Source organism: Stenella coeruleoalba (genome assembly GCF_951394435.1).
Source record: "Stenella coeruleoalba genome assembly, chromosome: X".
Lineage (NCBI taxonomy): Eukaryota > Metazoa > Chordata > Mammalia > Artiodactyla > Delphinidae > Stenella > Stenella coeruleoalba.
The window spans coordinates 59,936,017-59,960,636 of NC_137152.1; the positions used below are offsets into that span (position 1 = coordinate 59,936,017).

At 36.1% G+C, this 24,620-nt stretch overlaps 1 protein-coding gene across 13 annotated transcripts in view; it reads right to left on the reverse strand.

Annotated features, from left to right (window-relative positions):
• The window catches only part of ATRX (ATRX chromatin remodeler), a 249,450-nt gene that overhangs the window by 121,133 nt on the left and 103,697 nt on the right, over window positions 1–24,620 (reverse strand). For all 13 annotated transcript variants that reach the window (XM_079910006.1, XM_079909999.1, XM_079910009.1 and 10 more), the window contains 5 exons: window positions 17,459–17,592; window positions 16,828–17,004; window positions 11,453–11,546; window positions 4,822–4,924; window positions 2,960–3,178 (listed from right to left, as the gene is read on the reverse strand). In XM_079910006.1, the coding sequence (XP_079766132.1) occupies window positions 2,960–3,178; window positions 4,822–4,924; window positions 11,453–11,546; window positions 16,828–17,004; window positions 17,459–17,592 (727 nt within the window). The remainder of the gene's footprint in view (window positions 1–2,959; window positions 3,179–4,821; window positions 4,925–11,452; window positions 11,547–16,827; window positions 17,005–17,458; window positions 17,593–24,620) is intronic.

Consider the following 24,620-nt stretch of genomic DNA (forward strand, 5'->3'; position numbering starts at 1 on the left):
ACCCAAAGAAAGAGTGATAACATAAAAATAGAATGGAAACCAATGAATTAGAAAAAGGTGAAAACAATAGAGGAAATTAAATCCAAAGCTGGTGTTTTTGAAAAGATAGTAAAATTGCTAAACCTCTAGAGAGACTAATCAAGAAAAAAAAAAGACAAATTATCAATAACACAAATGAAAGATGAGATATCATGACAGTGTCTACAAAAAACAAAAAACTTAATAACGGAATAGTGTGAACAAATTTACATCAATAAATTAGACTACATAAATGAAATGGACAAATTCCTTAAAGACAAAATTGATCAAAACAGGCCTAAGGAGAAACAGATAAGTCTAAATAGCCCAACATTTATTAAAGTAACTGAATCTGTTTAAAATTTTCTAAAAACTCAGAAAACATCAGACCAATAGCTTCACTGGAGAATTCTATCAAACATTTAAGAATGAAATAATATCTATCTTACAAACATTCTTTTAAGAAGACAGAGGAGGGCTTCCCTGGTGGCACAGTGGTTGAGAGTCCGCCTGCCAATGCAGGGGACACGGGTTCGTGCCCCGGTCCAGGAAGATCCCACATGCCGTGGAGCAGGTAGGCCCATGAGCCATGGCCACTGAGCCTGCGCATCTGGAGCCTGTGCTCCGCAATGGGAGAGGCCACAACAGCGAGAGGCCCGTGTACCGCAAAAAAAAAAAGAAGAGGAGATAGAGCACTTCCCTACTCATTTTACATGAGAACAGTATTACTGTGATAGCAAAAACAGAAAGATATTACAAGAAAAGGAATTTACAAACCAACATGTCTCCTTAACAGTGAGGTAAAACTCCTGTTGAAACAATATAGCAAAAGAAATACAACAATATATAAAAAGAGTAATATACCATGACCAAGCAAGGCTTATTCTAGCAATGCAAGACTAATTTTCTAGATCACCAGATACATTTAAAAGCATTTGACAGCTTCCTTGGTGGCACAGTGGTTATGAATCTGCCTGTCAATGCAGGGGACACAGGTTAAGCCCTGGTCTGGGAAGATCCCACATGCTGTAGAGCAACTAAGCCCATGGGCCACAATTACTGAGCCTGCGCTCTAGGGCCCGCGAGCCACAACTACTGAGCCCACGTGCCCTAGACCCTGTGCTCCAGAACAAGAGAAGCCACCGCAATGAGAAGCCCGCACACCACAACAAAGAGTAGCCCCCACTCACTGCAACTAGAGAAAGCCTGTACGCAGCAACGAAGACCCAACGCAGCCAAAAAGAAAGAAAGAAAGAAATTTATAAAAAGAAAAGCATTTGAAAAAATTAACTATCCTTTTATAATTTAAAAACAGAAATGAACAATAAATTTGAAAGAAATTAATAAAATGGTTTCTGTGTATAGACAACATGACTGAATATGTAGAAAATCTTCAGGAATCTACAAAAAAAGCTACTAGAACTCATAAGAGAATTTGGCAAGGTCACAGAACACAAGGTCTTTAAATCACTTAAAATTTCATTTACCATGACATCAGAAAATATAAATTACTTAGGGATAAATTTAGCAAAATATGTGCTAGGTTTGTACAATGAAAAGCATAAAACATTGCTAAGAGAAATAAAAGGAGCACGAAATAAATGGAGAAATATACTATATTTATGTAACAGTAAACAAAATACTGTTAAGATGTCACTAATCTAAATATCCAACACAATCCCAATAAAAGTTCCAGGAACATTCTTGTTAAAAATTGACAAGAGGATACTAAACCATATGCAAATAATTGAGTAGAGCCAAAACAACTCTAAAAAAGTAGAACAGGGCTTCCCTGGTGGAGCAGTGGTTAAGAATCCGCCTGCCAACGCAGGGGACACAATTTGAGCCCTGGTCCAGGAAGATCCCACACGCTGCGGAGCAACTAAGCCCATGCTCCACAACTACTGAGCCTGTGCTCTAGAGCCCGTGAGCCACGACTACGGAGCCCATGTGCCACAACTACTGAAGCCCGCACGCCTAGAGCCCCTGCTCCGCAATGAGAGAAGCCACCACAACGAGAAGCCTACTTACTGCAACGAAGAGTAACCCCTGCTCACTGCAACTAGAGAAAGCCCGCGCACAGCAATGAAGACCCAACGCAGCCATAAATAAATAAATAAATAAAATTTTAAAAAAATAAATAAAAAAGTAGAACAAAGTTGTAGAAGTTACAGTATCGGATTTCAAGACTTACTATAAGGTTACAGTAATCAAGACAGTGTGGTATTAGCTTAAGGATAAACATAAACATAAGTATCCAAATGCAACACAATATGTAGTGAGACTTTCTTGGGATCCTGATTCACACCAACTATTTTCAAAACCACTATCATGTTTGTGAGGAAAATGAAATTATTTTGAATTTTAACTGGATATTTGATGATATTATGGAATTACTGTTAAAGTTTAAGTGTAATAATGGCACTATGGTAATGTTTAAAAAGTCCTTATCTTTCAACAATATATTCTGAACTATATATAAACAAAATTATATGATTTCTGAGACTTCTCCAAAATAATCTGAAGGCAAAAGAATAGGTTAAACAAAACTGGCCACGTGTTAGTAATTATTGGAGCTGGGTAATGGATACATGGAGATTTATAACACTATTCCTTCTGCCTGTACCTGTGCTTAAAATTTTTTACAAGAAAAAGTTTATTCAAAAAATTGAAATGCTTTATGGATTTAAGCAATAACCTCTTAACAGTTTTCTACTCCAAATAAAACACAATCACTCTGGTGATCAAGAATCTCAACTCTTTTCTGTACCTAATTCATATAATCTAATGAAGATTTATAAGTTGCATAAAATATTGCTAATAGGAAAAAGTAACTGTAACTAAAAATCTGTGGTTGATTACAACATCCTATTCTTGAAATACTAAAGTATATCTATGAAGGTCATATATTTAAAAAAATCATAAATAAAAATTGGTTTACCTCTCTCAATTTCTCTCGCTCACGTTCCCGCTCAGCAATACGCTTTCGCCTCTCTTCCTCTTCCTTAAGAGCATTTTGTGTTTCTGTTCGTAGTTTATCATCTTTAAGAATCTTTCGAATTTTCTTTCTGCCTTTTCCAGGAGACTTGGAATCATCATTTTCATCTTCTTCTTCTTCTTCTTCTTCATCTTCTTCTTTATCATCTTCTTCAGAATTACTCTATGGAATTTAAATGATCAAAGGTTAATACTATAAAGTTTTCTAATTTGTCCACTTGAAATTCCAATTAACATACCAAGAAAAGGTGGAAGAAAACGTACTGAAAAGCTTCAGAATTACACTTTGTAATACAGAAGAGTATTAATAAAACAACCCTAAAAAGGGGACAAAGGACTGAACAGACCTTTCTCCAAAGGAGACACAGAAATGTCCAATAAGCACATAAAAAGATATTCAACATCACTTGTCATTAGGGAAATTTAAATCAAAACCACAAATGAGATACTAACTCACACCCATTAGCATGGCTATTAAAAAAAAAACAGAAAATAAAAAGTGTTGGTGAGGATGTAGAAAAACTGGAAGGCTGGTGCATTGGGAAAACAGTGTGACAGTTCCTCAAAAAGTTGAACACAGAATTACCATATGATCCAGCAATTCCACTTCTCAGATTATAACCAAAAGAATTAAAAGCAGGGACTCGCCTGCATTCACAGCAGCATTATTCAAAATAGCCAAAGGTATAAACAACCCAAACATCCATCAATAGATGAATGGATAAACACAAAGTGATATATACATACAGTGGAATATTATCCAGCCTTAAAAAGAAAGGAAATTCTGACATATGCCACAACGTGGATGAACCGTGAAAACATTATGTCAATGAAAGAAGCCTGACAGAAAAGGACAAATACTGTGTGATTCCATTTGTATGAAATACCTAAAACAGGTAAATTCATAGACACAGAAATTAGAATTAGATGTTATGAGGGGCTGCAGATAGGTGGGAATTGGAGTTACCGTTTAAGGGGTACAGAGTTCCCAATTATGAATGTAATTAAGGCCACTGAATTGCACGTTAGAAATGGTTAAAAGGTTCATTAAAAAAATGAACTCCCCCCAAAAGAGAACAGGATTGACAAAACATTACAGAGAACTTGTACTCTAAATAATTCTGCTTATATATTGTACAAGAAACTTAAATTGACTGACTTCACTGGTAAAAGAAATTCAATCACATGAGTCATTATGTTTTATGTCTTCAGACAGAATACTTCACATCAAGTCTATAGCCCTAAGAATGGAAATAATGAATTAGAACAGCTTAAAACTTCCATTAGATTCAGTTAAGGAAAAGAAAAATATTGATAATATATCAAAGTTAATACTTCTGCATATTTATACTTTCAGTAAGTCAATTCTTCCACAAAATTTAAAATGTAAATAAATGAGTAGACAGGGCAAGAGAGAGTTATGGATATATACACACTAACAAATGTAGTAAGGTAGACAGCTAGTGGGAAGCAGCCGCATGGCACAGGGATATTGGCTCGGTGCTTTGTGACAGCCTGGAGGGGTGGGATGGGGGGGTGGGAGGGAGGGAGACGCAAGAGGGAAGACATATGGGAACATATGTATATGTATAACTGATTCACTTTGTTATAAAGCAGAAACTAACACACCATTGTAAAGCAATTATACCCCAATAAAGATGTTAAAAAAAGAAAATAAATAAAAAAAAATAAATGAGTAGAATTTAATTAATGAATGGAATGCAGAAGATGTAATAACATATTTACAATGGTCTACTGTACCAGTTATAATTCCAAGCGCACACAGTAAATCTCATTATTTACTACCTTGTTTTCACTGGATGAATCTTCTTGAACCTTGATGCGTCGCCTTTTCTTTTTCTGTTTATAACTTCGCTGATTTTCTTCCAACTCTGCTTTCTTTGCAGACCTAAAGAATATTTAAAATGCAAAATAAAATACTTCGTGATGAATTTCCTTAAGTAAATTATGAACTATTTTAGAACTGCTTTACCTGTGTGTACATTCCTAAAAAAGATAAAGGAAAAATCAAAGAGCCAAAAAAACCTTCACTAGGTTCAAAAAGGAGAACCCTTAATTTGAAATCCAGTGATCAAAAAAATAAAGTTAAAAAAAATCAAACAGAAATCCAGTCGACATTTTAATTTATTCAAGGGGGAGGTTTAGCATATGAGTAATAAGATGGATGGAGGGCCTTTAGAAATATAAATGGTCAATATACACATGAAAAATATTCACCATCTCTTTAAATTAAAAAAAAACAGATTACAAAACTTAGATATGATTTTCTTCATACCAGCTCACACAAATTAAAACAAAAACAGTAACAACAATTTGTGATGAGTAATGTATTTTTGCGCTTAGGAATTGGTATACTAAGTTACATTAATCAAGACAGTATGTTCCTGGCATAAAGGATAAACATGCAGATCAATGGAAAAGAAATGAGAGTCCAGAAATAAAACTTTATGTTTATGGTCAATTGATTTTCCACAAGGAGGTCAAGACAATGCAATACGGAAAACAGTCTTTTCACAAACGGTGCTCAGACAACTGGGTATCTACATGCAAAAGGATGAATCTGGACCCCTATCTTACACCATACAGAAAAATTAACTCAAAATGGATTGTAGTTCCCCTAAGATATACGTTCTAGTTAATAGACTGCTCATTGTTTTATTGTTGAAAGAATGAGGAAATGGCTATTTACATACTCTGCTGGGAGATGAAAAAACTGACTTCTATAAGATAGCGTGAAAATATATATGAAAAGTCCTAAAACTGCAAAACTTTAACCCAACAATGTCACTTTTAGAAATTTACTCTAGGATTTAGGTATGAGGGAAGAGACAAGATGGCAGAGTAGAAGGACTTGAGCTCACCTCCTCTCACAGAAACATCAAAATCACAGCTAACTGCTGAACAACCATCAACAAGAAAAACTGGAAACTACCAAAAAAGATGTTCTACATCCAAAGAAGCTACAATTGAGACAGGAGGAGGGGTGCTTTCACCACACAATCAAATCCCATACTGGCTGGGAGGGTGACCGGCAAACAGGAAAATAATTATATCACAGATGTTCTCTGACAGGAGTGAGACTTCTGAGCTCCACATCAAGCTCACCAGCCTGGGGATCTGACATCAGTAAGAGAAGACCCCAGAGGATCTGGCTTTGAAGGCCAGCGGGGCATGAGAGCAGGAGCTCCACAGGACTGGGGGAAACAGAGACTTCACTCTTGGAGGGCGCACACAAGGTTTCATGTGCACTGGGCCACAGGGCAAAGCAGTGACTCCATAGGAGACTGGATCAGATGAACCTGTGGGTCTTGGAGGGTCGCCTGGGGAGGTGGAGGTCAGTTATGGCTCACTATGGGGGGCAAGGACACCGGTGGTGGAGGCCCCAAGGAATATTCATCAGCAAGAGCTCTCCCAGAGGTCACCATTTTGGCAACAAGACCGGGCCCCACCCAACAGCCTGCAGGCTCCAGGGCTAGGATGCCTCAGGCCAAACAAACAACAGAGTGGGAACACAGCCCCACCCATCAGCAGATAGGCTGCCTAAAGTCCCCCTGAGCCCACAGCCGACTCTAAACACACCCCCTTGACATGGCCCTGCCCATCAGAGGGACAAGACCCAGCTCCACCCACCAGTGGGCAGGCACCAGTCCCTTCCAACAGGAAGCCTGCACAAGTCCCTGGATCAACCTCACCCACCAAAGGGCAGACACCAGAAGCAAGACAAACTACAATCCTGCAGTCTGCGGAACAGAGAACACTAACACAGACAGACAAAATGAGATGGCAGAGAAACATTTTCCAGACGAAGGAACAAGATAAAACCCCAGAAGAACAACTAAGTGAAGTGGAGATAGGCAATCTGCCTGAAAAAGAATTCAGTTAATGATAGTAAGGATGATCCAAGATCTCAGAAAAAGAATGGAGGCACAGATTGAGAAGATACAAGAAATAAGTTTAACAAAAAGCTAGGAGATTTAAAGAACGAGCAAACAGAGATGAACAACACAATAACTGAAATGAAAAATACACTACAAGTAATCAATAGCAGAATAAGGACTTCCCTGGTGGCACAGTGGTTAAGAATCCACCTGCCAATGCAGGGGACATGGGTTCAAGCCCTGGTCTGGGAAGATCCCACATGCCGCGGAGCAACTAAGCCCATGCGCCACAACTACAGAGCCTGCACTCTAGAGCCCGCGAGCCACAGCTACTAAGCCAACACGCTGCAACTACTGAAGCCCACACACCTAGAGCCCATGCTCCGCAATGAGAGAAGCCACTGGAATGAGAAGGCCAAGCACCGCAACAAAGAGTAGCCCCCATTCACTGCAACTAGAGAAAGCCTGCGTGCAGCAACAAAGACCCAACACAGCCAAAAATAAATAAATAAATAAATATATATATATATTTTAAAACATAGCAGAATAAATAAGGCAGAAGAATGAATAAGCTGGAAGACAGATTCCTGTAAATCACTGCTACAGAACAAAATGAAGAAAAAAGAATGAAAAGAAAGGAGGACAGTCTCAGAGACCTCAGGGAAAACATTAAATGCACCAACTTTCAAATTATAGGGGGCCCAGAAGGAGAAGAGAAAGGGCCTGAGAAAATATTTGAAGAGATAAGAGCTGAAAATTCCCCTAACGTGGGAAAGGAAACACTCAAGTCCAGGAAGTGCAGAGTCCAACACAGGATAAACCCAAGGAGGAACATGCCAAGACACGTATTAATCAAATTGACAAAAATTAAAGACAAAGAGAAAATATTAAAGGCAACAAGGGAAAAGCAACAAAAAACATACAACGGAATCCCCATAATGTTATCAGCTGATTTTTCAGCAGTAACGCTGCAGGCCAGAAGGGAGTGGCATGATATATTTAAAGTAATGAAAGGGTAAAACCTACAACCAAGAATACTTTACCCAGCAAGGCTCTCATTCACATTCAACAGAGAAATCAAAAGCTTTACAGACAAGCAAAAGCTAAGAGAATTCAATACAACAAAACCCACCTTTATAGCAAATGCTAAAGGAACTTCTCTAGGCAGAAAAGGCCACAACTAGAAACAAGAAAATTATGAATGGAAGAGCTCACTGGTAAAGGCAAACATACAGTGAAGGTAGGAAGTCAACCACACACAAATATGATGTCAAAATCAGCAATTGTGAGAAGAGTACAAATGCAGGATATTGGAAATGCTCTGGAAACTAAGAGACCAGCAACTTAGAACAATCTTGTATATATATGGACTGCTATATCAAAACCTCATGGTAACTGCAAACCAAAAATCTACAATAGATACACACACAAAAAAGAAAAAGCAATCCAAACACAACACTAAAGAGTGTCATCAAATCACAAGAGACACTGATAAAAGAAATCAAAAATGACAAAAACAGATGGAAAGATATACCATGTTCCTGGATTGGAAGAATGAATATTGTCAAAATGATTGTACTACCCAAGGCAATCTACAGGTTCAAGTCAATCCCTATCAAATTACCAATGTCATTTTTCACAGAACTAGAACAAAAAATTTTTTAAACTTATATGGAGACACAAAAGACCCTGAATAGCCAAAGCAATCCTGAGAAAGAAAAACAAAGCTGGAGGAATCAGGCTCCCTGACTTCAGACTATACTACAAAGCTAGAGTAATCGAAACAGTATGGTACTGACACACAAACAGAAATATTGATCATTTGAACAGTATAGAAAGCCCAGAAATAAACCCATGCACCTATGGTCAATTAATCTACAACAAAGGAGGCAAAAATATACAATGGAGAAAAGACAATCTCTTCAATAAGTGGTGCTGGGAAAACTGGACAGTTACATGTAAAAGAATGAAATTACAACATTCTATAACACCGTACACAAAAATAAACTCAAATGGATTAAAGACCTAAATGTAAGATCAGATACTATAAAACTCTTAGAGAAAAATATAGGCAGAACACTCTTCGACATAACTTGCAGCAACATCTTTTCAGATTCACCTCCTAGAATAATGAAAATAAAACCAAAATAAACAAATGGGATCTAATTAAACCTAAAAGCTTTAGCACAGTGAAGGAAACTACAAACAAAAGGAGAAGATAACCCACAGAATGAGAGAAAATATTTGCAAACAATGCGACTGACAAGGAATTAAACTCCAAAATATACAAATAGCTCATGCAGCTCAATAAAAATAACAAAAAATCCCAATCAAAAATATGGGCAGAAGATCTAAATAGACATTTTTCCAAAGAATACATACAGATGTCCAGAAAGCACATGAAAAGATGCTCATCATCACTAATTATTAGAGAAATGCAAATCAAAACTACAATGAGGTACCACCTCACACCATTCAGAATGGCCATCACTAAAAAGTCCACAAATAATAAATGCTGGAGAGGGTGTGCAGAAAAGGGAACCCTCTTACACTGGTGGTGGGAATGTAAATTGGTGCAGCCGCTATGGAAAACAGTATAGAGTGTCCTCAAAAAACTAAAATTAGAGTTACCATATGATCTAGCAATTCCATTCCTGGGCATATACCCAGATAAAACTATAATTCAAAAAGATACATGTACCCCTATGTTCCTAGCAGCACTATTTACCATAGCCAAGACATGGAAACAACCTAAAATGTCCATCTACAGATGAATGGATAAAGATGTGGTGGGTGTGTGTGTACATACACACACACACACACACACACACACACACACACACACATATACACACAATGGAATATCACTCAGTCGTCAAAAAAGTGAAACAATGCCATTTGCAGCAACTTGGATGGACCTAGAGATTATCATACTAAGTGAAGTAAGTCAGAAAGAGAAAGACAAATACCATATGATATCCCTTATATGTGGAATCTAGAATAGGACACAAATGAATATATCTATGAAACAGAAACAAACTCACAGACGCAGAGAACAGACTTGTGGCTGCCAAGGGGGAGTGAGGGGGTGAAGGAGGGAAGGACTTGGGAGTTTGTGATTAACAGACACAAACTATTATATATTGGATGGATAAACAACAAGGTCCTACTTGAACTATACTCAAGTTCCACAGGGAACTATATTCAATATCCTGTGATAAACCATAATGGAAAATAATACAAAAAAGAATATAAATATGTATAACTGAATCACTTTGCTATATAGCAGAAATTAACACAACATTGTAAATCAACTATACTTCAATAAAATACTTTTTAAAAAAGGAATAAAGTACTGAAACAAGCTACAGCCCTGGATAAACATTGAAAACATTATGCTAACTGAGAAAATCCATTCATAAAAAAGACACATATTTACGAATCTATTCATATGAAATGTTCAGAATAAGTAAATCCATACACAAATAGATTAGTTTTTGCCAGGGGATGAGAAGCAGGAAGAACGGGAAATGACAGCTAAGGGGTACAGGATTTCTTTCTGGGATGATGGAAATGTTCTGAAATTAGATAGTGGTAGTAGATGCACAACTTTGTGAATATTCTAAAAATCCCTGTATTCTACTCTTTAAAATAGTGAATTTTGTGCTATATGAATTCCATCTCAGTGCTTTAAAATTCTCATTGTATCCTATTGTTATTTTATATTTCCCTGAAGTACAGTATGTTACTATACTCCAGGCACAACCTGGTATTAATCTAAAACAACCTCAAATATGTTAAAATTCACAAGTGCAAACAGCTATGCAGATATACATATATACACTCACACAAACACAAATTGATAAGTTGATAGAAGTATCATATTATTCTGGAGGAAATAAAAATTTCTTAGAACGGTTATTATTATCTAAAATACTATGCTAAGAAGGAAGCAAAATTTTAAATAACTTGTAATCTAGATCAGTAGCTATGTGTATTGAGAGAACAAACACATCTTAATTACTATAATACTAGTAGTACTACAAACAGCAATAATTAGCATTCATGGAGCACTTACTAATTACCAAATAGGCACTATTATAAGTCCTTTACATGCACCATCTCATTTAATGCCCACAATAATCAATAAGGTAAATAATAATGTAATCCCCCATTTTACAGATAAGGAAACTGAAGCACAGAGTATTCATACAAACAGGAAGTAGTAAAGCCAGGAGTTAGAGTGCAGTAGTTTGTCTACAGAGCCTCTTACCTACCACAACTTCTCACCACAACAACGAAAAATTACAGTTAAGCGTGTTTTTGCACACTGAAAGTCCACCTAATTTAGAACATACAATTCAAGTATATACAGCATGTTTATACATACTATTTTTAAATTAATAATTTTAATAATTAGTTTCAAATCAAAATGTTAAATATTTTACTTTATTAGTAACAGCAAACTTTCTACAAATAATTTGAAGCATGGTTATTCAGATTAATTCCTAAAATTTTAGAAAATACTATATATTTACCGTGTTCTTGGCCGTTGTTCATCTTCAGATTCACTAACTTCTTCACTAACTCCTGATTCCTGAAAATCAGAATCTTCAGAATCTTCACTGCTCACTTGAATAAAAATACATATTAAAAGTTATTAAATACTTCCCAATAGAAATGCAATTTGTCAGTAACTTCACATTAAAACTTAGAGTATTATGAGAATAATATCTGTAGTACATATTATGTCATATAGATTAGACCAGTTAATGACACAAATGGTATTTATAAAAAAATCAAGTAAAATCCAACTATGGTTATAAAATTATGATTCTACATTAAAATGTAAGTATTAATTGTATACGAATTGACAAAATGAGAAATTGCCTGTCAATAAAAGAATTCTGGTTATTTAAAACAAGCAAAGTAGGCTGGCCAAGGTGGAATAATGGCGATTACAGACCCTCTGCCATTTATGACAACTGAAAACTATAGACAGAATACATAAAATAACAACCTAAGAACTGTGAAAAGGAAACAAGAGCAGGCAGACTAGGGACTGAAATCAAAACCTGAATAATGATCCCCATAAAATTGTGGAGGGATGTGAATGTCATGTGTTTTATTTTTTCCTCCGTTCTTTCCTGGTTTTGACAGGAAGGCCGGCTGAATTCCAAAACTATGCAGAGGGTGCTGACAGCAAAACTCTGGGAGGACTGCATTTCTAGCCACAGCACTGGGAAAAGGAGCAGAGCCCTGCATATCACAAGAATATAAGGTGAATTCCCAATTTTATTTTTTCTCTCCAAAATTTTATTTTTCTGTACCAAAACTGCCACTAAGACACAGGCATCTGAAACCCCAGGAGAATACCCATATCTTTCTGGCCAGAGGAAGCCAGGCAGGGAAAATATAAGATGAGCCTGGACTATCTTGTGGTGCCAGAAAGTAAAGCAGTGCTCAAAAAATGATGGGGATATATTCAAAGGACACAGGATCCAACTTGAGAAGCTCCCAATAAGCAAAGCTGGAACAATGTGAGCAACAAAATGAACTGGATTATAACTCATAGAATAAAATAAGTATCTATCTATAAGTCCATATTAATATAAGCAATGCAATAAATAAATAAACGGGGAAACAACTCTTCCTAGAAGTAATGAAAGAAACTGAAAATCACCACTTACACATACATCACAGTAAAAACTACTCAGGCAGTTGGATGCTAAAATTAGTGGGCATAAGTATGGATGAGAAACAGGATATTTGCATTGTCTCAAAGTATCTCCCCACAAGATATTAAATATGAACAGAAAAATAGTTTTTCTTTTTACAGTGGAAAAATCCAGCAGACACCAACTTAAGCAACTTAAATCAGGTTAGCATTACCAGTAATAAGACATATTGTCATCATACACCTTTGGTATGATACACTGAGAAAGATTCAATATCACTTTTGTAGTACTGCTGTCAAAATGCCTAATAACCTAAATCTAACCATGAGAAGACACTAGACAAATACATATAGATGGACAGTCTAGAAAATAATTGATAATAGACTTCAAAAGTGTCAAGGTCATGAAAGAAAAGACAAAGGAACTGTCACAGATTGGAGTAGATTAAGGAGACAAGTGAATGCAATGTGGGATCCTAGAATGGATTCCAAAGTGGTAAAAGAACATCAGTGGGAAAAATAATGATAACCAAATAAAATCTATAGTTTACATCAGAGGTCAGAGGTCTGACGGTAAGTATTTTCAACTTTGTAGGCTATATGGTCTCTGTTGCAACCACTCATCTCTACACAACTTTGCCACTGTAAACACATGAAAGCAGTAACTGAATAAGTGTAACAGTGCCCCAATAAACCTTTACTTATAAAAAAAGGCAGAAGGTCAGATTTAGCCTACAGGTGTAGTCTGTCAAACCCTGGTTGAACTAATAGTATTGCATCAATGTTAATTTCCTGGTTTTGATTGTTGTGCTGTAATAAGTGTAAGGTATTAAATTAGGGAAGCTGGGTGAAGGGTATATAGGAACTCCACACTATTTTTCTGACATTTCTATAAATCTAAAATTATGTCAAAATAAAATATTTTTAGAATATCATGAGCTGACCTCAGAATCAAAAGTCTATTCTATCTAAAAAAAACATAGGCAGGCATAAATAATATAAAGACTTGCTATGGGAGAAGAGGGGAATGAGGAATTAGTGTTTAGTGAGTTTCAGCTTGGGATGATGAAAGAATTCTGGAGACAGATAGTGTTAATGGTTGCACAACAATGTGAATATATTAATGCTACTGAATTAATTCAAAAACTTAAAAATGGTTAAAATTTTATGTTATGTATATTTTACCACAATAAAAAAAAACAATAGTAAAAAAGAACTGCTAAGCAACTGGGAATTTGGGAGAACACAGGTGTCCACATGCACACACAAACTTCTCCTGTAATTAAATACAATTTTAAGTCTAGTATTCATTTTTCATCAAACATTTTATTTTAAAAATTTTCAAACCTACCAAAAGTTTTAAAGAATTTTTGAATGTATCCTTTCTCCTAAATTCACTTACTGTTAAGTTTAGCACATTTGCTTTATCTCTCCCTAAACATATACACACCCTTTTTTGCACTGAACTATTTGAAATTAAGTGCTGATATCATGACAGTTAACCCTTAAGCATAAGGACACTGTCCTACATAACTAAATACCACTATAATGCATGAGAAAAATAACATCAATTTTAATATCATATACTATAAAGGCAATCAATAACTACACTTTTGAAATTATCACCAAAATAACTTTTATAACTTTTTAAAAATTTAGGTGAAAATTGAAATCCACATACTACACTTGATTTAATATTATAATTCAGCTATTAGCTTTTGATTTCTCCCCATTACCCAACGTTAAGTTTCCAGACAATACAGGGACACCAGAGTTTGCAAAACTTGGAAAATCATGCAACTCCAAATGTAGTATCAATCACTATGATCATAACCTACATTAGAAAAATTAATATGATGGGATTTTAGTTTACTCCCTTCTACACAAACGAACAAAAAAAAAAAAAAACAAAACAGCTGGGTAATAAGTTACCCACAGAAGAAGACAATGGAAACACAGGTCACAGAAAACTTGGGTTTCAATAAAGCATTTCAAATGTATTTGGCCCACTAAAGGACTCTATATCCCTGAGCTAAGCCTCAGAGGCAAAATCAGTATTTCTCCTTTTGTTGAAGATGCACAGGAAATCATGTTGTTATGCTAAATCACTCAGTTCCTTTATAGAATGCTAAATCACTCAGTTCCTTTATAGAATCTGAAAGACTGGCTTGTACTCAGGCTGCAAAGAAATTTATGAGAAAAGCATTCACAAAATGAGGTACTATTATTTATTTGTCTACATGAAAATATCCATGAAATATTAAGTATATGTGTGGGTGGGGGGGGTACCTTCCTCCTCTTCTTTAATGGATAGCTGCTGCTCTTTAGCCCTTTAAATGTTCAGGATTCCAAGATTCTTTCCTTAGCCCTCTATTTGCACAACATTACAGCTCCACTGGGTAATCTCACTATTACACTTATACCAGAACAACCACACTTGACATCAACTATGGCAATATCCTTCAAATGGATTCAAAGCCTTCAGTCTCACAGAATAACAGGCAACTAATCTGAACGTATTACAACCTTGGTTGAAATCTTTCAATGGAAAAAATGAGTGGTTGTGCTGAAGTTGTGATTCTTGAGTGCTGGTAACGAATGTCCTGTGTCTTGAGGTGCCATACATGTTCATCAAGCTATCCACTTATGAAATGCACACTTTTCTGTATATATACCTTAAATAAAAAGTTTTTTAAAAAGTGGTGGCACTCCTCTGTGACTACACTAAAAACAAATTATACACTAAACTGGTAAACTGTATGGTTTGTGAATTATGTCTCATAGCTATGATATAAAAATAATTTTTAAAATTAAAAAAAATTTAAACCTTTCAATGGCTCTCCATCCTATAGAGCCTACTATACTTCTCAGACACTTCCAAAAATGCTTTCTTATTCCTAGTGGCAAAGAAGAGTTAATCTGCCCGACAGGAATTGGCTAGTAAAGTCTTCAGAATCTGCCCCAAAGAAGAAAAAACTTTCTTTAAACTTCTTGTTAGCCGAAATTCTCAGGAAAAGTTCACATTTAATTCCTCAATATATGTGATTACTTAATATAAGAATGCTCTCCACCAACTCTCAAGTAAAATGAACACACCAAAGAGATGTACCATGTTTACTCTATAGCCTGATATACCCATGAGTCCACTGCCAAGTACTTCAGTTTGAGAAACACAGGCTTACAAAGGTCTCTAGTATCTGGTCTCTGTCTTATTGGCCCAGCCTAATTTCCTGCTGTTCCTTTCCCTACTCCCTCCTATACTCCAACTATACCACATCAATTGCATCCCCTCCACCATGTGCTAAACAATTTGCAGAGGCTTTTATAATTTTTTCCCTGCTTATATTATACATCTTCACAACACATCTACCTGCTCCCCATTTAGAACTTGATCTGCTGGGTGAAATTCTTCATCTTTGTGAAGTCTTCTCTGGTGATAACCCCTAGCCCCCAAGAAGCTAAAGAAATCCTCTCAGTGCCACACTTTATAATACCTCTGTTATACAAGACAACCCTCATGGTACTATAATTTCGTATAATATTAATGTCAATAATTCTTATTAAACCAATGACTGCCAAATCATATCAGAGATGCTCTTAAAACATATGGATACATAGGTCCCACCACCACCAATTATGCTGTAATTGGCTTGGGGTGCAGCCCTGCCATAGGTATATTTTTAAATCCAAGTTAACTGCATGTGTAGTCAGGCTGAAAACCATCACATAAGACAATGATTTCCTTATTCATTTTGTATCCTCGGTGTTTACCATGATGCTGGAAACAGGTAAGTAACTCAGTGCAGAAGGTCTCAGACTTTTAATGTAATAAAAATTTAATCTGGCTAAAGTTTTACATATAAACTTGCATAAATCTATCCAAATTAATTGTATGTTCTATCTTTCCTCATTATTTCTTCCTGCACTTACAGGCAGTCTTAAATTTTCTACATAACTTTAATGCATATTTTATTTATTGTCATATTTCTTTGTCTTTTTAATCTAAATGTATATGACTACTAAAGGTCAAAAATAGTCTTTGTGTCATCTCTCAAGTTTCTGGGTTATCTTCCCACTCTAAATTCTTTATTTCACTCTCAGAATAGTTGTTGTCAGTGTGCTGATACTCACCTAATATAGGTGGTCAACTGTTGGAGCCAATATACTTAAATTTCACAACTATACTTAGTTTATAAAACCAGTATGTTCCTTGCTATCAGAATTAAAATGTCTTACCCTTCCTTCTATTTCTGCCTTTGGCTTCTTTGTGCTCTTTAGGCTTCGTCTTTTTTTCTTCTCCAGATTCTCCATCACTCACAGTCAGCTTGTGCCTCAAAAGCCTATGTCTGTATCTCGGCTTCTTAGATTCTTCAGAATCTGAATCTGATTCAGAATTGACTTGATTTTTTGCTTCTAAATGGAGAAAACAAATCAGTAAAACCTTCAGCCTTTTTTCCTTTAAAATGTTGTAAAACTACATATTTTGTTTGTTGACAATTATCATGATTTATGGAACTGATCAGAGCTGTGTACTTATCTGGGTTGCATTGGTGATAACAGGCTATCTCATACATCAAACTTGATCTATTACTATTATTAAATATTGATTAAATATCACCAGTATACATTTATAGATTTTTTTAAAAGGTAAAAAATATTTTCCTTTAAAATCATCTGTTTATTGGCAGTAACTGACAAAACTTGCACAATTATTACCAGATATTCAAACGGAGTAAAGGTAGTAAAGTTTTCAACATTTTAATAAACTTCAAATGCATGTGTTAAGAGATTTCATGGTCAGACAGTCTTCAACGCCTGAATTGGTCAAATAATTATGACATCCTATACTTCTCTTTGGGGAGCTCACCCTCATCTCCAGGGTTTTCTTCATTGTGTTTTCCACTTCTTTTTTTCCCTTCTTCTGATTCATCATCTGAAGATCCATCCTCATCAGAGGAAAGATTGGCTTTAATTTCTTCTAAAAGCATCTTCTTGGCAATTCTTGAGTAAAAAGACAATAAAAACTATATATTTGGTGGTGAAGTGTAACAAATTAAAAACAAAAAGAATTATGTGTATCAAAATAGAAATAAACGTGTCAATAGATATTTTATTATAAAGAAAAGGCTATCAAAACCATATTTTAACCTAAACTACCAACCAAAAGTTTTGAAAATGCTCTTAGCACTGATTTTCTCCCAGTTCTATACAATTCTGCAATATAGTGAAAAATCTCAGGGACATTTCTACTAACTATTTTGACCAATTCCAACTTCATGCTGGATAACTTTCCAATCCGACACCTGCTCTGCTGCCACCATCCAACAACTACAATATCAAGACAGGCCCACAAAGGTAAATCAATTCATTCAGACAAATGGCATTCCAACACTGAACTCCACATGAGAGGATTTATTCAACAGCAAAACATTTTCTTATAAAATCAGTGTGTAATAAACCACTTTATTGTGAAACAGTACCTCAAACTAGTGGATAATATTTTGGCCCTTAAATTTCAATTTGCTTCATAAATTCTTCTAACCAAATGAAAGAATACAACACATAAGTAGTGAAGCAATCAAAAATCCCTAATAATATTCAAACTAGGGCAGAGAAGGGGCAAGAGTGCTATTAACCACATACATAGTTAAAAGAACAAAAACTACCATAAAGGAGTTTCCACTTTCCAAAGAAGTAGATAGTGCATTAGCCTCAAACATATCAAAATTTTTCAAGATGCTCCTCAAAGACCAATTTGCTAATGAAAAAATCAACTGCTAAAAGCATGAGAAAATAATTCTTTAATACCATCTTATGTTAAAATAAAATATATTCCTAAAAAATCTCCATATTTGCACTAAAGGAAGATATCTGAAAGTGTACGATAAAAGCAGTTTTTGTGCAAGACGAAGTGTTTTGCAGCTTTTGATATAAATTCATAAATCACAGTTAACAAAGGAATACCTTACAGAAAGGCTCAAAAGTTGACATGATTCTTGGTTTTCCATGGACTAACTTCTATGTGGATAAACATCTACTCTGCAATCAAGAATAACTCTAGCTCAGTCAAAAACTTGCAACTGGAATTATGAAACTTTTGTTATTTTTGGATTTGAAACTCCTCTTTTTATTTCTTAACAAGCACTCACATTTAAATCAAGAATACATTCAATGGTAGGAGATGCCAATGCATGTTAATGCCTTAACTTTATTTGATACATTGTTCATTGCTATTTATACTCAAAGATATATAGCAAAGGCACCTAAACAGACTGAAGCAAACAAAATAGCTAATCACTTCCATAAATGCTTGTTATATGCCCTTTGGTACTTCCCCCCTAACCAGATAGATAAGGAATATTTACACAACGTGGAGAGTTACCAATTGCAAGAGGAAACCACAGATGAGTTAGCTTTTCTGAGGGTTTCCAACTTGATTTGCTAAAATTAGATCACTCCAATTTAAATCCTACTGGAGTTGGGGACTTCCCTGGTGTTCCAGTGGTTGGGACTTCGCCTTCCAATGCAGGGGGTGCGGGTTCAATCCCTGGTTAGGGAGCTAAGATCCCACATGCCTCACGGCCAAAAAAACCAAAACATAAAACAGAAGCAATAATGTAACAAATTCAATAAAAGACTTTAATAATGGTCCACATCAAAAATTTTAAAAATTAAAAAAAAAACCCTACTCGAGTTGAGCAATTAAGTCTTCGTTGCTCTTAAACTTCTACATCAGTGGTTTGCTGACTTTGGTTGCACACGGTAAACATTTTCAAAATGGGGACTAATATGGGGTTGCCAACTTTTCATTTCGTCAAGAAAAAAATTTAAACCCAAATATCATTTATTTTTATCATTTTATAAAATAAACAAACACACCCTCCACAAATTAGGAAACAGTTTCAAAATAAACAGTGGTTCTTTAAATTTATTAAAAGCATCTTTCTGGAAAAACTCTAAAATCATATTTAATACACACCACATTATCATTTCCCATGAACAAGGAAGAACTTTCTCAAGCCAGTTTGAGTAAAAACACTGTTTTGGAATGAATAAATGTGTGTGCGTGCTCGAGTGTGCATATAATGTGAAGCACTGGATAATAGGTTACAAATAGGAAAACATAGTTTACTTGCAGTTACAAGATCTTATATACCCATTTGAGTGGTACAATAATAGCCAACAAAAATACAATTATTAATTTAGTTACTCTAAAGTTTAGTTCAATCACCTGATTTCAGTTTGTATTTACAAGTTCAAAAAATGTCTTAAATTCTGTATAATCTGTAAAGACTTGGTTGTTAACTTTAACAAACCACATAATATTTCTTCTTTCAAACTCTAGACTCCTAATATGTCTACTAAATGGAAAGTCAAAATATGTAAACCTACAAATACTAAAGTTCTAGACTGTCATGAAGAACTATGAAATATATAAAACAATAAGATTCTATACCAACTTAAAATAATCACGTAAGTCATGGAAAATAAAATGAGATCCACATAATGAAGAACTAATTGATTTAGCAACAACCTTCAATAAGACCATAATATATAGAACAATCACAGATACTTTAGAAGCAAAAAAAAATTTACAAACTTCAGAGAATGCCCATTTTTCTCCAAACTGACAGTTATACAGAGTGATAGAGACTCCCTAAGCTTTACCTCACTAAGATGTTTTAAATTTCCCCTCTAACACCTTTTGAGCAAAAGAAAGCCTAATGTACAGCCATATACATTAAGCCCTAAAAAGAATAATAAAGTTAAATTATTTTGCATAAATTATGGCTGATGGCTCATGTCCAATATGTCAAAGACCTACTGTATCACACACCTAGCCTATCGCATAGCCGACACCTCAAAGTTAGAACTTAATTTGAAGGACCTAAGTAAGGGCTGAGGCTGACCTTCAACCTGAGTATTCAGCAAACATGTTGAGGTGAGATGTGTCCCATCTACAGAGCCTGCCGTGAGATGCTTTAAGGGAAACTCCACTACCTTAACTCTTGAGTCACAGGCCACAGAGACTTCAAGGACATCATCACTTGAGAACCAGCTGAGGCTGGCAAAGCATCATTTTGGAGGCCTCGGCTGGACCCGTGCTGGTATGCATGTGATGGATGTATAGTCATGATTCCTAGTTGATTCTGCTTCTGAGAAAATCATCCAAGCAACAAGGTACTGCCCCTGGAATCTCAAAGCTCAACATTACATCTTGGGGCAGGTGTAGCATCCAAAGCAGTCACGACTCTATCAGAAGCATTAGAGGCACAGGCTGTGCCACTCTTGTGGCAGAAAACCTGGGCAGAGCTGGAAGTAATGGAGCCAGTCCTCCATTTTCCTGAAAGGGAGGGAAGGGAGAGGGGAAGAAAGCAAAACAATATGGGAGGGAGGGTAAAAACCCACAAACAAACAATGATCGGAACTGGTGCATGAAAGAATAAATAAAAGAATTGCAAAACTCGAACAAGCTAAGTCTTCTAAATCACATAATGAATACCAAGATACGATAATGCCTTATTACACCTTCCACCTTTGTCTACTAAAATAAAGCAAAACTAAAATAAGGAATGAGCCCAACAATGCAAAGACAAACAAGCAATCAGAGAGAGAGAGAGAGAGAGAGAGAGAGAGAGAGCGAGTGAGCGAGCGAGCCAAGAAAGCCTTTAGTAATTCTGATCCTATCTAGAAAGGAAATCAGTAATGCCTCTTGTTTAAGCACTCAAACAGGAAAAGAAAGTAAACTGCCTCTTGCTGGTAGGTAAATCAAGAATTCAAAACACTGAGTTTCTAAGAAAGGAGTGATCAAGAGAAAGATCTCTTGCACCAGGGAATTGTAGAGAAACAGCCATTACAAAAGCAACACAAAATGTTAGAGCTAGAAGAAGGGACCTTAGAGTCCAACTCTGTCATTTTACAGATGAGGAAACAGGCTTAAAGAGGGGAAATGACTTGGCCAAAGAAACAAAGCTAGTTAGTGTCAAAGCCAGGAGTAGTACCTAAGATCCTGAACCCCAATCTGCTACTAATTTTACTATGCCAGTGCTATATTCTCTACTAATTCACTACTACTGTGCTAATGAGTGCTTGGGGCAATAGACTAAGGTCACATTCTTAAAGTTATCTGTATTTCACTGATTTAGAAATGAAAGAATTCAAGTTTTGATTAAAAAAATTTTTTTGAAAGAGTTCTAAACATCTTTCGGCCAGTATGCACCATCTCTAAAATGTACTGACAGGTCATCTTAAATATATCCTACAATCTACTGCTTTATCTTTTAAGAGGTTCTGAAAACAGGCTTGAAGAAAATTGCTAAATGAAAAATACATTTTTAGAAGGCCAAAATACTGTGCACCCATACACACAGGTGACAAAATTTTAAATTTCTTTTTTACATTCTGTGCACAATATCACAATAGTTAAAACAGAGAATTCTGAATAAGATTATAAGTTTCGAGATAAAAAAAACTGTGTAAGTAAATGTAGTACTAAAACATCATACCATATATAAAAGGTTGATATGTAAAACAATTCAAATGACTACAGTCCAAAAATCGTTGAATATTTTTTGTGAGGAACACACGTTCTTCTAGTAGGGAGGGAGGCTTTGTTTTAACAAATGCTACATACTTCAGGTTGAGAATTAAAACATTTCGGGGACTTCCCTGGTGGTCCAGTGGTTATGACTCTGCACTCCCAATGCAGGGGGCACGGGTTCAATCCCTGGTCAGGGAACTAAGATCCCACATACCGCACAGCACAGCAAAAAAAAAAAAAAAAAAAAAAAAAAAAAAAATCAATCACAGGATTACAATGGAATTCCTCATCTTCAAAATCTGTATTAGTGATTTTTTAACTCCTTGGTTCAAAATTATTATCTTTTTTTTTTTTTTGACGGCGCCACTCAGCTTGCGGGATCAAACCTGGGCCTCCTGCAGTGGAAGCATGAAGTCCTAACCACTGGACCGCCAGGGATTTCCCCAAATTAGTACCTTGATATAAACCGTTCTATGAAAAACTATAACCAAGGCATAATGATCTGCACCTAAAGACAGTGCTATTCATGAAACAATGATGACGTCACTAAATAACCAAAAAGCTGAACAACAGTATGAAACTATTTTTTAAGTCACATGTTCTACAATGTTTGCAGTTAATGAAAAACATCACTGTTTTCATAAAATTAATATCAAATAACTTTTAAAAAAAGTCTTAGGAGTACAAAAATAAAAGCTGTATGAAATCAAGAACCCACAGTTTATTAACAATTTATACATGGGCTCAAATTACAAAATGTGTATTCCCTGATTTTATGTAAAAATCTAAGTCAGCTTTAGAGGAAATTTTAACAAGAAAAAATTTATTAACATTGATATAAATTTAGAAAATTTTATCATACTAAAGATCATACTAAATAGTTCAATATTTTTATAACTGAAAAGTAAAAACAAAGACTTATGTGTCTCAATTTTATTTTTAAAATTCAAAGTAAAAGGGCTTCCCTGGTGGCGCAGTGGTTGAGAGTCCGCCTGCCGATGCAGGGGACACGGGTTCGTGCCCCGGTCCGGGCAGATCCCACATGCTGTGGAGCGGCTGGGCCGGTGAGCCATGGCCGCTGAGCCTGCGCGTCCAGAGCCTGTGCTCCGCAACGGAAGAGGCCACAACAGTGAGAGGCCCGCATACCGCAAAAAAAAAAAAAAAATCAAACTAAAAGACAAAGACAATACAGTCAGAAAAATGAACCTTTTTTGCTAACACTAGAAAAATCCAAACTCTCCTTTTGGGCGGGGGTGCTTTTTCTCATCTAAAAGTCCCATTACAGTATCACCAAAGAATAGAGAATAGGAACAGAAGGCTGAACATAATATTTACATCTTAAGCAGAGAGATCACCACTAATGACCATATTTCTTTCATTGCTGGGAATTCTAGCATAAAAGAGAGAGCTGGTGGCAACTGTAACCAGTTTAGATATCTAAAAATAGATCCTATCCAGTGTCTAGACACCTGTATTATACTTGAGTTACAATACTTACCTGCACTATAAAGACAAAATAAATTGAACAAGAATTACCTTAAAATTGCCAGACATTTAAAACCCTTACTCAAACATGAAACAAGTAAAATACTCATTTAAAAAGCTACCTTTGTTTTTCAAACCCAATAAAGGAGAACTAAAGCAATTTTGCTAACCAAATAGGACCATCATGAAAGAAAATTCACAGAAAAAAATTATTCCAGATTCAGCAAATTTGTATAGAGAACAGATAAAGTCATGTATAGAAGATGAACATTTGGAAAAGTGTTTAAAATAGAAACCAAAGTCACATATCAAAGGAACGTGAGATATACTCATGCCATTAATCTTTGCTGAAATCAGGTAAACAATCATCAAATATCTTTATTAGCATAAACAATATCCAGGAATCATTAATCACTTCCAAAAATATGCTGGATTAGCAGCACAGAGCCTGCATCAAAAAAATACCTATGACTTCCGGGAAGGTGGCGGAAGACTAAGACACGGAGATCATCTTCCTCCCCACAGATACACCAGAAATACATCTACACGTGGAACAACTCCTACAGAACACCTACTGAACGCTGGCAGAAGACCTCAGACCTCCCAAAAGGCAACAAAGCCCCCAAGTACCTGGGTAGGGAAAAAGAAAAAAGAATAAACAGAGACAAAAAGATAGGGAAGGGACCTGCACCAGTGGGAAGGAGCTGTGAAGGAGGAAAGGTTTCCACACACTAGGAAGCCCCTTCGTGGGCGGAGACTGTGGGTGGCGGAGGGGGAAGCTTCGGAGCCAAGGGGGAGGCACAGCAACAGGGTTACGGGGGGCAAAGCGGAGAGATTCCTGCACAGAGGACTGGTGTGGACTGGCACTCACCAGCCCGACAGGCTTCTCTGCTCACACGACGGGGCGGGCGGGGCCGCGAGCTGAGGCTCGGGCTTCGGTCGGAGCGCAGGGAGAGGACTGGGGTTGGCGGCTTGAACATAGCCTGAAGGGGTTAGTGCACCA